The 15,384-nt window shown below is 35.9% G+C and overlaps 1 protein-coding gene across 2 annotated transcripts in view; it reads right to left on the minus strand.

Moving 5' to 3' along the window:
* The window catches only part of DNAAF4 (dynein axonemal assembly factor 4), a gene marked incomplete at its 3' end in the record, with an annotated part of 87,684 nt that overhangs the window by 15,975 nt on the left and 56,325 nt on the right, over positions 1-15,384 (minus strand). For both annotated transcript variants that reach the window (XM_079700350.1, XM_079700349.1), the window contains exons 5-6: positions 9,540-9,685; positions 8,141-8,250 (exon numbers count right to left, since the gene is read on the minus strand). In XM_079700350.1, the coding sequence (XP_079556476.1) occupies positions 8,141-8,250; positions 9,540-9,685 (256 nt within the window). The remainder of the gene's footprint in view (positions 1-8,140; positions 8,251-9,539; positions 9,686-15,384) is intronic.

The raw sequence follows: 15,384 nt of genomic DNA on the forward strand, positions 1-15,384 counted from the left end.
ATAAAGAAAAAAGAATGAAAAGAACTAAGGAGAGTCTCAGAGACCTCTGGGACAACATGAAATGCACCAACATTCGAATTATAGGGGTCCCAGAAGAAGAAAAGAAAAAGAAAGGGACTGAGAAAATATTTGAAGAGATTATAGTTGAAAACTTCCCTAATATGGGAAAGGAAATAGTTAATCAAGTCCAGGAAGCACAGAGAGTCCCATACAGGACAAATTCAAGGAGAAACATGCCAAGACACATATTAATCAAACTATCAAAAATTAAATACAAAGAAAAAATATTAAAAGTAGCAAGGGACAAACAACAAATAACACACAAGGGAATCCCCATAAGGTTAACAGCTGATCTTTCAAAAGAAACTCTGTAAGCCAGAAGAGAGTGGCAGGACATATTTAAAGTGATGAAGGAGGAAAACCTACAACCAAGATTACTCTACTCAGCAAGGATCTCATTCAGATTTGATGGAGAAATTAAAACCTTTAGAGACAAGCAAAAGCTAAGAGAATTCAGCACCACCAAACCAGCTTTACAACAAGTGCTAAAGGAACTACTCTAGGCAGGAAACACAAGAGAAGGAAAAGACCTACAATAACAAACCCCAAACAATTAAGAAAATGGTAATAGGAACATACATATCAATAATTACCTTAAATGTAAATGGATTAAATGCTCCAACCAAAAGACATAGACTGGCTGAATGGATACAAAAACAAGAACCATATATATGCTGTCTACAAGAGACCCACTTCAGACCTAGGGACACATACACACTGAAAGTGAGGGAATGGAAAAAGATATTCCATGCAAATGGAAATCAAAAGAAAGCTGGAGTAGCAATTCTCATATCAGGCAAAATGGACTTTAAAATAAAGACTATTACAAGAGACAAAGAAGGACACTGCATAATGATCAAGGGATCAATCCAAGAAGAAGATACAAAAATTGTAAATATTTATGCACCCAACCGAGGAGCACCTCAATACATAGGGCAAATACTAACAGCCATAAAAGGGGAAATAGTAACACAATCATAGTAGGGGACTTTAACACCCCACTTTCACCAATGGACAGATCATCCAAAATGAAAACAAATAACACAAGCTTTAAATGATACATTAAACAAGATGGACTTAATTGATATTTATAGGACATTCCATCCAAAAACAACAGAATACACATTTTTCTCAAGTGCTCATGAACATTCTCCAGGATAGATCATATCTTAGGTCACATATCAAGCCTTGGTAAATTTAAGAAAACTGAAATCATATCAAGTATCTTTTCTGATCACAACACTATGAGACTAGATATCAATTACAGGAAAAAAACTGTAAAAAATACAAACACATGGAGGCTAAATAATACACTACATAATAACCAAGAGATCACTGAAGAAATCAAAGAAGAAATCAAAAAATACCTACAAACAAATGACAATGAAAACACCACGACCCGAAACCTATGGGAGGCAGCAAGAGCAGTTCTAAGAGGGAAGTTTATAGCAATACAATCCTACCTCAGGAAACAAGAAACATCGCAAATAAACAACCTAACCTTACACCTAAAGCAATTAGAGAAAGAAGAACAACAAAAAAAAAAACACCCAGAGTTAGCAGAAGGAAAGAAATAATAAAGATCAGATCAGAAATAAATGAAAAAGAAATGAAGGAAATGATAGCAAAGATCAATAAAACTAAAAGCTGGTTCTTTGAGAAGATAAACAAAACTGATAAACCATTAGCCAGACTCATCAAGAAAAAAAGGGAGAAGACTCAAATCGATAGAATTAGAAATGAAAAAGGAGAAGTAACAACTGACACGGCAGAAATACAAAGGATCATGAGAGATTACTATAAGCAACACTGTGCCAAAAAATGGACAACCTGAAGAAACAGAAAAATTCTTCGAAATGCACAACCTTCCGAGACTGAACCAGAAAGAAATAGAAAATATGAACAGACCAATCACAAGCACTGAAATTGAAACTGTGATTAAAAATCTTCCAACAAACAAAAGCCCAGGACCAGATGGCTTCACAGGCGAATTCTATCAAACATTTAGAGAAGAGCTAACACCTATCCTTCTCAAACTCTTCCAAAATATAGAAGAGGGAGGAACACTTCCACACTCATTCTACGAGGGCACCATCACCCTGATACCAAAAGCAGACAAAGATGTCACAAAGAAAGAAAACTACAGGCCAATATCACTGATGAATATAGATGCAAAAATCCTCAACAAAATACTAGCAAACAGAATTCAACAGCACATTAAAAGGATCATACACCATGATCATGTGGGGTTTATCCCAGGAATGCAAGGATTCTTCAATATACGCACATCAAACAACGTGATACACCATATTAACAAACTGAAGGAGAAAAACCATATGATCATCTCAAAAGATGCAGATAAAGGTTCTGACAAAATTCAACACCCATTTATGATAAAAAACCTCCAGAAAGTAGGCATAGAGGGAACTTTCCTCAACATAATAAAGGCCATATATGACAAACTCACAGCCAGCATCATCCTCAATGGTGAAAAACTGAAACCATTTCCACTAAGATCAGGAACAAGGCAAGGTTGCCCACTCTCACCACTATTATTCAACATAGTATTGGAAGTTTTAGCCACAGCAAGCAGAGAAGAAAAAGAAATAAAAGGAATCCAAATCAGAAAAGAAGAAGTAAAGCTGTCACTGTTTGCAGATGACATGATACTATACATAGAGAATCTGAAAGATGCTACCAGAAAACTACCAGAGCTAATCAATTAATTTGGTAAAGTAGCAGGATACAAAATTAATGCACAGAAATCACTAGCATTCCTATATACTAATGATGAAAAATCTGAAAGAGAAATTAAGAAAACACTCCCATTTATCACTGCAAGAAAAAGAATAAAATATCTAGGAATAAACCTACCTAAGGGGATAAAAGACCTGTACGCAGAAAATTATAAGACACTGATGAAAGAAATTAAAGATGATACAAATGGATGGAGAGATATATCATGTTCTTGAATTGGAAGAATCAACATTGTGAAAATGACTCTACTACCCAAAGCAATCTACAGATTCAATGCAATCCCTATCAAACTACCACTGGCATTTTTCACAGAACTAGAACAAAAAATTTCACAAGTTGTATGGAAACACAAAATACCCCAAATAGCCAAAGCAATCTTGAGAAAGAAAAATGGAGCTGGAGGAATCAGGCTCCCTGACTTCAGACTATACTACAAAGCTACAGTAATCAAGACAGTATGGTACTAGCACAAAAACAGAAATATAGATCAATGGAACAGGATAGAAAGCCCAGAGATAAACCCATACACATATGGTCACCTTATCTTTTTTGTTGTTGTTGTTGTACGCGGGCTTCTCACTGCTGTGGCCTCTCCCATTGTGGAGCACAGGCTCCAGACGCGCAGGCTCAGCGGCCTTGGCTCATGGGCCCAGCCACTCCACGGCATGTGGGTTCTTCCCGGACTGGGGCACGAACCCATGTCCCCTGCATCGGCAGGCAGACTCTCAACCACTGCACCACCAGGAAAGCCTTGGTCACCTTATCTTTGATAAAGGAGGCAAGAATATACAGTGGAGAAAAGACAGCCTCTTCAATAAGTGGTGCTGGGAAAACTAGACAGCTACATGTAAAAGTATGAAATTAGAACACTCCCTAACACCATACACAAAAATAAACTCAAAATGGATTAAAGACCTAAATGTAAGGCCAGACACTATCAAACTCTTAGAGGAAAACATAGGCAGAACACTCTATGACATAAATCACAGCAAGATCCTTTTTGACCCACCTCCTAGAGAAATGGAAATAAAAACAAAAATAAACAAATGGGACCTAATGAAACTTCAAAGCTTTGCACAGCAAAGGAAACCATAAACAAGACCAAAAGACAACCCTCAGAATGGGAGAAAATATTTGCAAATGAAGCAACTGGCAAAGGATTAATCTCCAAAATTTATAAGCAGCTCATGCAGCTCAATAACAAAAAACCCAATCCAAAAATGGGTAGAAGTCTTAAATAGACATTTCTCCAAAGAAGATATACAGATTACCAACAAACACATGAAAGGATGCTCAACATCACTAATCATTAGAGAAATGCAAATCAAAACTACAATGAGATATCATCTCACACCAGTCAGAATGGTCGTCACCAAAAAATCTAGAAACAATAAATGCTGGAGAGGTTGTGGAGAAAAGGGAACCCTCTTGCACTGTTGGTGGGAATGTAAATTGATATAGCCACTATGGAGAACAGTATGGAGGTTCCTTAGAAAACTAAAAATAGAACTACCATACGATCCAGCAATCCCACTACTGGGCATATACCCTGAGAAATCCTTAATTCAAAAAGAGTCATGTAAAAAAAAAAAAAAAAAAGAGTCATGTACCAAAATGTTCATTGAAGCTCTATTTACAATAGCCAGGACATGGAAGCAACCTAAGTGTCCATCAACAGATGAATGGATAAAGAAGATGTGGCACATATATATAATGGAATATTACTCAGCCATAAAAAGAAACGAAACTGAGTTATTTGTAGTGAGGTGGATGGACCCAGAGTTTGTCATACAGAGTGAAGTAAGTCTGAAAAAGTAAAACAAATACTGTATGCTAACACATATATATGGAATCTAAGAAAAAAAAAAAAGAAAGGTCATGAATAACCTAGGGGCAAGACAGGAATAAAGACACAGACCTTCTAGAGAATGGACTTGAGGATATGGGGAGGAGGAAGGGTAAGCTGTGACAAAGTGAGAGACCGGCATGGACATATATACACTACCAAACGTAAAATAGCTAGTGGGAAGCAGCCGCATAGCACAGGGAGATCAGCTCATTGCTCTGTTACCACTTAGAGGGGTGGGATAGGGAGGGTGGGAGGGAGGGAGACGCCAGAGGGAAGAGATATGGGAATATATGTATAACTGATTCACTTTGTTATAAACCAGAAACTAACACACCATTGTAAAGCACTTATAATAAAGATGTTAGGGCTTCCCTGGTGGCGCAGTGGTTGCGAGTCCGCCTGCCGATGCAGGGGACGCGGGTTCGTGCCCCGGTCTGGGAAGATCCCACATGCCGCGGAGCAGCTGGGCCCGTGAGCCATGGCCGCTGAGCCTGCGCGTCCGGAGCCTGTGCTCTGCAACGGGAGAGGCCACAGCAGTGAGAAGCCCGCGTACCGCAAAAAAAAAAACAAAAACAAAACAAGATGTTAAAAAAAAAAACCAATGGGGACTTTGAATTAATGTGCAATGTAAATTTTTTTCAAAAGATATGTCTTTATCATAAAGTGTAAAAATGAATGCAACTTTTAACAAGAGGAAAAACAAAAACAAAATCGGGATAAACCATCTACCTTTGGCCTTGACCCAATTTTCTCCACTCTTCTCGAGGACAGTTCAGCCACCTCTTCTATCTCATCTGCACATCTATTCAAACCTTTTCTATTCTTAAAGAAGAACAAGACAAAAAAAAAAAACTCTGAAAGTTTCTATTCCATTGGCTTCTGGGAGTATTTTTGTGTACTTTATTTTACCAGGTCTTCAAATGTTGGTAGGTCACAGGGTTTTATCCTTAGGCCACTACTCCTCCGGTCTACGTGCTCTTTTCAGATATCTCACCTACTCTTGTAAATCGACTGCTACATAAATGCTGATAACCTCCAACTCCATAATACACTGCTGGCCTCTCCCCTGAGTTTCAAACTTGCTGGACACTGTCAGCCAGACTGACCAAGAGGCAGCTCAAACTCAACATATTCAAAACTGAACTTACCTACATTCCCTCCTAAATGGCCCTCTTCTAGAGTTCTCTAATTCAGTTGGTGGCATCATATAATCAATTATTCAAACTAGAAACCCAAAGTCGCCCACAACTACTCTTCTCTCACTCCCCAACAATCACTCAAGAAGTCCTCCCTATTTTACCTCCTGAATATTTCTCACATTGCTCTCCTCTTCACCCTATAACAATGTCATAATGGTTCAAGACCTCTGCCATAGTTTCTGCAACACATTTTTCCCCACCTTACAGAATAAAATATAAGAATAACACAAGGCCGCTGTCTATTTTACTAGGTTCATTTGGCATTATTCCTAGTATCAAATTTATGTTTTAGCAAGCAATAAACTACCCAGTTCCTGATCTATATATCACACTATTCTTGTCTTTGAGCTTTTGCTCATACTGTCTCCTCTGCTTAAAATGAATGCCTTTCTGTCCTTCCTCCTGAAACTCCTACTTATCATTAAGAGGAGCTCAGGTGCTATATTCTTTAGGAAGCTCTTCCTGAAACTACCTTTCTTCCTTTACGGTTAGGTGCCCCGCTTCTGTACTCTCATTTTACCTTGTTCTTTCTATGTATTGTACTTCCCACACAGTGTTATAAGTATTTGTATATGTCCCTCTCCTCTACTGATCTCTGTAGCTCAGAGCCTAGCCTACAGTCTGACAAACTGCAAGTAATCAACAGATATTTATTTAATGGCTTAATAGATGGAGAAGAAGGAGAGGGGATTTTTGTTGGGAGTAAGAGGAATAAACCTGTCAGCCCCAGGCTTCTGAACTTCAGAAAAATTGTTAACTCCAGCTCAACTCCACAAATCAATCTCTGGTGTTGTTATCAGATACGAGAAAAGACAAAGGAAGAACAGAGAGAAGATGAGAAAAGAAAAACACAGACTTTGTGGTTAGACAGATAAATCTCCGCACCAAAGATGTCCACATCCTAATCCCCCAAATCTGTGAATATATTAACTAAAATGGTTAGTTGGAAAGAACCTTGCAGATGTGATTAAATTAAGGATCTTGCAGTAGGAGATTATCCTGGATTATACAAGTGGGACTAATGTAATTACAAGGGCACTTATAAAAGAAAGAGGGAGGCAGGAGAGCCAGAGTCAGACAAGGAGAGGTGACTATGGAAGCAAAGTCCAGAGTGACACAACTGCTGGTTGGGGGCCATAAGCCAAGGAATGTGGGCAGTCTCAAAGCTGGAAAACCCAAGAAAATAGATTCTCCCTTACAGCCTCCAGAAGGATTGCAATTGATATCTTGATTTTAGCCCAGAAAAACCCATTTTAGACTTCTGACCTCCAGAACTAAAAGATAATAAATCTGTATTGTTTTAAGCCACTAAGTTTGTAGTAGTTTGCTATGGCAGCAGTAGGAAAATAATACAAAAGTGTATAAAATGAGATAAATAATATCTACAAAATTGCCTCAAAATATGAACTCGAATTACCACAGAATAGAGCAGAATTCATTGTTGTTAATTGTCTAAAAGTTTACACATAGAGCCACATATAAATAAATAAAAGGATTGGATATAAAATGATAATTTATAGGATAATTTGATAATCTTTTAAAGATGGATATGACTAATCAAAGTAGCTCTAGTTTTAAAGAACCATGATTTTTTTAAATAAATTTATTTATTATTTATTTTTGGCTGTGTTGGGTCTTTGTTGCTGCACACGGGCCCCTCCCTAGTTGCGGTGAGCGGGGGCCATTCTTCGTTGTGTTGTGCAGGCTCCTCATTGCTGTGGCTTCTCTTGTTGCGGAGCACGGGCTCCAGGCACCAGGGCCTCAGCAGTTGTGGCATGAGGGCTTCAGCAGCCATGGCTCATGGGCCCTAGAGCACAGGCTCAGCAGCCGTGGCGTACGAGCTTAGTTGCTCTGCGGCATGTGGGATCCCCCTGGACCAGGGCTCGAACCCATGTCCCCTGCACTGGCAGGCGGACTCCCAACCACTGTGCTACCAGGGAAGTCCCAAAAGAACCATGATTTTAAGGCAAGTATTATGAAGGACTTATGTTAAACGTTAAGTGATTTAAAAAGGGATTTTGATAAGCAATCCAAAAGACGTGATATTTTTCATTTCCATGACATATAAATACAAAAGCAATAAAAATAAGAGCCTTATTTGTTATAAGATCTGACTTTTTAAATATGGAAGCACTACCTACAGAATTGGCATATTTGCATTATTTCTCCCCAAAACTCACACACACACATATGTCAAGATAACTAGAAAATATGTAAGTATTAATATCTACATAAATTTATTATAAGTCTCATGGCCAGAGTTCAAACAACTTACTTTCCTTTGTCCTTCAACCATTCTGGGTTCTTTTCCTCTTCTTTTAAATCACAAAGTTCAGGAATGTCAGTATTCATTGCTCTTCGAGCCTCTGCTTGTTTATGTAGCCACTGAAATGAGAATGAAGTTTAATGAAGGACACGAAAGTCTTGTTTTATTAAAAGTTACTTTTAGATTTTCCATCTTCCTATACAAGATGGAAATACTATTTGTTATGGACTGAATGTTTGTGTCCTCCAAAATTCATATGTTGAAGCCCTAATCACCAATGTGATGGTATTTGGAGATGGGGCCTTTGGGAGATAATTAAGCTTGGATGAGGTTATGAGGATGAGACTCCCATCATAAGATTAGTGTCCTTATAAGAAGAGGAAGAGACCAGAGGGCATGCTCTTCCCCACCCCACCCCACCCCAGCATCCTGACCTTGGACTTCCCAGCCTCCAGAACTGTGAGAAATAATTGCCTGTTCTTTAAGCCACCAAGTCTATGTACTTTGTTATAGTAGTATGAGCAGACTGATAAAATATTTGATGGTGGTTTTAAACTTCTAGTTTTTATACATCTTTAAGCTTTTTTTTAAACTTCACTAGCTGATTAAGATCAAATGTGTAAAAATTTCTAGTCCAAATTTCTGGGAGTTCATGTGAATATTGTTTTATTTTTCTTTATAATATATATATATATATTTTACACTATAAAAATACATAAATAATTTTTTAAATAATTATAATTTTATAGTTACAGAGATACTTTTATAAATAATAAAATATAGAAATATGCTGTTAATAAGAAAAAAATTAATATTTATAAATTGCCATTATATCTTAAGGAGATTCAATTATTTCCACAACTTTTCAATTGAGAGAGGTATCAGTTCACACCTTACAGTAAAAAAAAAAAAAAAAAAGCAGTTCTTAGTGCTTACACAACTAAATATACAATATTCAAAATCCCAGAGCTCAGGAATTTATAAATAAATGAAAGATATTAATGCCAAATGTCACATTAGAAATACTTGATATTAATAAATAATTGTAATAAAATAATAAATTTACAAATCTTTTCTTACCACGACATACACTGACCCAAAGTTTACAAGTCTATTATGGAAAATGATGTATTTGATAAAATAAATGCACGCGCAACATTTTATCTCCTGGGATAAGCAACAACACTGGGTATTAAACCAGTGTTTTCTCATCAGCATTCTGGAGCCAAAAAAGAAATAAAAATTCTGCAAAATATATTTTTCTCAAAAGGAAATATTAAATTTTTTCATGAAGTAATATCTTTAGCTTAATGAATACTTTAAAAATTCAGACCCAGTAACAGTTTCAATGTATGGAATAAAAAATATTTTCATTGTGGTCACTGTAACTAACAGCAAGTATACCAACCTCCTCTTCTTCTGCTACCTGTGATTCCCGGAGAGCAGTTGGGAATACTCGAGGGGTAAAGTTGATTTTAATATTGCCAACAGAGCGAGGAGCAGGAATACTGTCTTCCTTTAACTTCTCAAAAAATATAATTTCTGAATTTCTCCCTTCAAAAACAATATTAGCAACTAAGTTATTCATCTCTCATTTCCTAGTTAGCAAACTGACTTTTAAAGTAATTACACATTAAAGCTACTTCTAAAATCCTATACAAATAATCCAAACATATTTTCTACAATAAGAAAGGTAAAATCCCTCATTGAAATTATGGCAGCTAATTATCTGTTCTTTCATCAATGATCTCAGCTACTTTTCTGGGGTTCTCTTTGTTAAACTACACAGTGTCTAACTTACATTCACTATAGAGGAAGCCACTCTAGGCAACTTAATCTACATCAACTCTAGAGGAGGGCACCTAGGCAAAGCCATCATTTTCCATAAGCTCTGATATCAGTATCTTCTATAAGCTCCCTGGTGATGATATAAAAAATTTTCAGCTATTAAAGACAGCTAATGGGAACAGGCAAAGAGTTGTAATGAAAGGCCATACATTTGTATAAAGGTAGTTAGATGTAATAATTATTAAGTCAATATAAGAGGAGAAATTAATCTATGTGTTAGAATATAAACTATATGAATAAAGGGAAGGAAAGGTACTAAAAAGGAAAAGTACTAAAAACATGATATACAGATTTAAAAGGCAAATATCAAAATTGTTTAAAAAAAGATTCTCCAGAAACATGACAGAGAGTTAATATCCTTGATATAAAATGAACACACAAAATTAAGATATAAAACTTCCAATTTAGGTAAGTGGAAGTGGTGCAGTGGTTAAGAATCTGCCTGCCAATGCAGGAGACACGAGTTCAAGCCCTGGTCTGGGAAGATCCCACATGCTGCAGAGCAACTAAGCCCGTGTGCCACAACTACTGAAGCCCATGCGCCTAGGGCCCGTGAGCCACAACGAAGAGTAACCCCCACTCGCTGCAACTAGAGAAAGCCTGCACACAGCAACAAAGACCCAACTCAGTCAAAAATAAATAAATTTATATATTTTTTTAAATGTCTGAAAAAAAGAGAGAAAATTTAAAAAAAATAAAACTTCCACTTTAAAGAAAAATTGAAAATGGCATGAATTAACATTTCAAAGGGAGGGAGGAGGGGAGCAAGGAAGAAAGAATAAGGATTCAAACAAAGAAAGTAACATCAACAAAAATTTGAACAAAAAATTTCCACAGATGCTTGTGGTTGGGAAGGCAGTATCCTACCCATCCTCCCCTCTTTCTTTTAGTAATAGAATTCACTGTGCCAAGGTAGCATCTACAAAATCCAGCCTCCCTTAAGAGTGATGTAGTTATGTGCCAAACCTGAGACAACAGAATATGAATACAAGTGCTGTATAAAACTTATGGATCATTATGTTACATGTAAATCTACTTGCAATGGACTTCCTCTTTCCCCTTCCCACTGGCTAAGAAACAATGCCAACTGCAGCATCCACCTTGGACACAGAAATGGAAGCCAAATGATGTGATGATAGATGTGGCCCCACCAGCTTAGATGGCCCCGTGGAACAAAGCCATCTATCAGGCATAGATTGATTGCTGTTACATAATAAGTCTTAGATTACAGAGAATTCAATTTCTATCTTATTTGATCTATAACTTTGGATCTCTTTATTTCAGCAGTTGGCTTGAATCTACCTAACACAATGTCCTAAGAATTTTATAGCCTGGTAAACTGTTGTTCACTTGTGAAGCCAAGAGACATTCCTAGATATGTAAGAACTAAGTAAATATACCATCTAGCCATGTTTTCTGAATTACTCAAAGAAATGTTCCAGAACATGGACAAATAAAATTAAGAACTCAGGAGTGGGAAACCTGAGGGTAAAAATGAAAAAGGATGGGTTTTCTAAAACACAAGAAAAAATGTTGTAAGATTTTTTAATGTTACTGCAACAGAAAGAAAACAGAATAAAAAGTAAAAATGAAGTATATAAGTTCACATTTTATACTAATGATTACTAGGATATACAACATGGAGGGAATAAGCACTATTTTTCCATAATGAGAAATTTAAAAATCACTTGGCTATTAATTTTGTTAAACAAAAGTAAATGAATAAACATTTGAAAATGCTTATGGAAATCATTATGGTGACCATGAGTTACATTAAAAATAGGATATCTAGCTTTCAAACTCTTACAGTAAAATAAGACAAACAGAAAAACATAAAAAGAAATTAGCTTTCTGTGTTCAGCAGCATAGGTTAAAGTTTTTACAAACTTTAACAAACAATTTTTACAAGCAGACAAAATGCTATGAACACATAAAATGCTTGATAAAAATATAACAAATAAACAAAAGTTTCAAGTACATAGTTCAGTTCAAAAACTATGCAAAAGAAAAGCCTTATCAGCAATTTATAGCCAGGGTAATCTCAAAAGCTGACAAAAAGCTATTGGGAAAGATTTCAGATATAGATATAGATATCTAGATAGGTATACCTATGAAGGTATATATCTATATATCTATCTAGATATCCATATCTGTATCTGAAATTTTATATATATGAATATATTATATATTATACATATATATATTAGAGACTATATATAAAGGATAAAGGCTGGAAATTTAATGCTGATATAGGTACAGAGGTGAGAGCTGAAAATGCAATTACAGCCTGAGAAGGGCTACACTCTCAGTGAAATGGACACATAAAATCTCTGTCCACAACTCCAGGAAAGTGAAGCATGTCTCCTCCTGGGGCTCTGGATAAGAGAAGAAAAAACGTCTCTCGTGAGAAACCTAAACTTCAGGTATCCCTTCAGAAACCTAAACTTCAGGTATCCCTTCTGCAAACCAGGACACACGAAATTTCCTCATACGCACACATAAAAATCTGTGCTGAAGATGAGCACACAAACAAAAGCTACAAATCACATGCGGATACAATGTATGTTTCTTCCTTACAGTATGGAGAACAGTCAGCAGACACAACAAACAGGAGGACTGGCCTATTAAGAATTTGAAATAAAAGAACAATCTGAAAGAGACTATAATAATTTAAAACATGCTTACTTAAAGAGCTAAGAGAGGCTAAAATCCATAATGAAAAACTAAGGTAATGAAAAAAGAACAAACAGGTATGAAGGAAGCAAACAGAACTTGCAAAATGAAAAATATTGTCCCTGAAATTGAAAACTTCTAGGACAAGTTTAACAGCACATTAGGCATATTTGAAGAAAATTTGCAAACTAGAAGACAGATCTGAGGATATTATACAGAACGCAGCCAAGGAAGATAAAGGCAATTTGAAAACAATATGCTATTTGAAAACAATAGCTTATAACTTCCCAGAACTGAGGTAAGACATACGTTCTTTGAGTGAAACTATACTCCAAGTTCTGATATTATGAGATGAATAAATATAAAACTGCACTTAGAGTAATAAAATCAACATATACCAAAGTGAAGAATTTTAAAGCAACCAGAGACAAAGGATGGATTACCTTATAAAGGATCAATATTAAATCAAGAGCAGACTTCCCAGCAGCAATATTAGAAGTCAGAAGGCAATAGAAACATATCTTCAAGTTACTGATGGAAAATAACTGTCAATCTTGAATTCTACAACCATCTAAAACATCACTGAATAACAATAACAAAATAAAAATAACTGAAATTAGCATTCAGATCTTTATTAAAGAACTACTAGACAGGAATAAAGACGCAGACGTAGAGAATGGACTTGAGGATACAGAGTGGGTTAAGGGTAAGCTGGGACGAAGTTGAGAGAGTGGCATGGACTTATATATACTACCAAATGTAAAATAGATAGCTAGTGGGAAGCAGCTGCATACCACAGGGAGATCAGCTCAGCTCAGTGACCACCTAGAGGGGTGGGATAGGGAGGGTGGGAGGGAGATGCAAGAGGGAGGAGATATGGGGATATATGTATATGTATAGCTGATTCACTTTGTTATAAAGCAGAAACTAACACACCACTGTAAAGCAATTATACTCCAATAAAGATGTTAAAAGAAATAAAAAACTACTAAAGGATTTACTTAAAGGAAAGGTAATTGGATCCAGAAAGAACTTAGATGCAAGAAGCAAAGATAAATAAAAAGCAGTAAATATGGGTCAACAGAAATAGTAATGAGTATATGTGGTAAAGCCACACTAATGACTAAATTTAGAGGTTTAAAAATAAGGTGAGATCAGTTGACTCCCTCCCCACCAAAAAAGTGGAATAAAATCTTTAGACAGTAACATAGAGGATGGGTACCACTGAAGTTCATGTATTAAATTTCCTTCTAATATTTACAAGTAATGGTAGAGATTAAATTTTGTTTAGTATGCACATTAAAAATATAATTGTAATTATATCTATGTATCAAAACAGTTATAAAAAATTTAATATTGATCATTCAGAGAACAAAAATAGAATGTATACCTTTCAAGTTAGTACAAAGGAAAGGAGGTAATTAAGAAAAATTATTTAATCCAAGGCAGAAAAATAGAAAAAAGAACAAAAAAGGAAGTCTGGTAAATATAAATCACAAAGTAACAGGGCAGAAGGAAATTCTAAGATGTTAGGATATAATTTATTTTATTTTTTAATTAATTAATTAATTAATTTTTGGCTGCATTGGGTCTTTGTTGCTGTGTGCAGGCTTCCTCTAGTTGCGGAAAGTGGGGGCTGCTCTTCACTGCACTGTACGGGCTTCTCACTGCAGTGGCTTCTCTTGTTGAGGAGCATGGGCTCTAGGTGCATGGGCTTCAGTAATTGTGGCACGCAGGCTCAGTAGTTGTGGCACGTGGGCTTAGTTGCTCCACGGCATGTGGCTTTTTCCCAGACCAGGGCTCAAACCTGGGTTCCCTGCATTGGCAGGTGGATTCTTAACCACTGTGCCACCAGGAAGGTCCCAGGATATATTTTATTTATAATAATAAACCTAAGTAGCCCATATCAAAAGACTCACAATAAACAAAAATACACACTAGCAAACTACAAATGATTTATAAACACATTTGTATATAACACAATGACCCACATAATATAAAATATGAGAACAACTATCATTCCCCTTTTATATATTTGGAAAAAAAAATTCTCCCTAATAATTCAAGGACAAAAAAAAAATCATGATGGGTTACAAAATATTTGCAACTAAATGGCAATGAAAACACAAGATTTCAAGACTTGGTGAATGTATTAATGCAGTGTTTAAGAGAAAAAATTATAACTTCATATGCATGTGTTAAAAGATTCAAAAATTAATGCAAACAAATTGTATAAAGAACAGAGAAAACCCAAAGAAACTAGAAGAAGCCAAATAAAAATAAACACAGGAGTTAATGGAACAGAAAACAAAGAAACAATAAAAGATCAACAAAACCAAAAATTGCTTTTTTGAACAAACAAAATTTGCAAAATGCTGCAATAGTTGATCAAGGAAAAATAAAATACTATTAGGAACAACAAAAACAAACAAACAAAAAATATATATATATATACATTTCTTTTTCAGATTCTTTTCCATTATAGATTACTACAAGACATTGAATATAGTTTCCTATGCTATAGAGCAGGTCCTTGTTTATCTATTTTACATACAGTAGTGTGTATATGTTACTCCCAAACTCCTGATTTATCTCTCCCACCAGCCCCCGCTAAAAAAAATGTTTTTAAAAATTATTCCTTATATGTGGAACCTAAAACAAAAAACCAGACTCATAGATACAGAGAACAGATTGGTGGTTGTCAGAGGTGGGGGGTGGGAGGTGGACAAAAT

This window comes from Hyperoodon ampullatus (genome assembly GCF_949752795.1).
Source record: "Hyperoodon ampullatus genome assembly, chromosome: 3".
NCBI lineage: Eukaryota > Metazoa > Chordata > Mammalia > Artiodactyla > Ziphiidae > Hyperoodon > Hyperoodon ampullatus.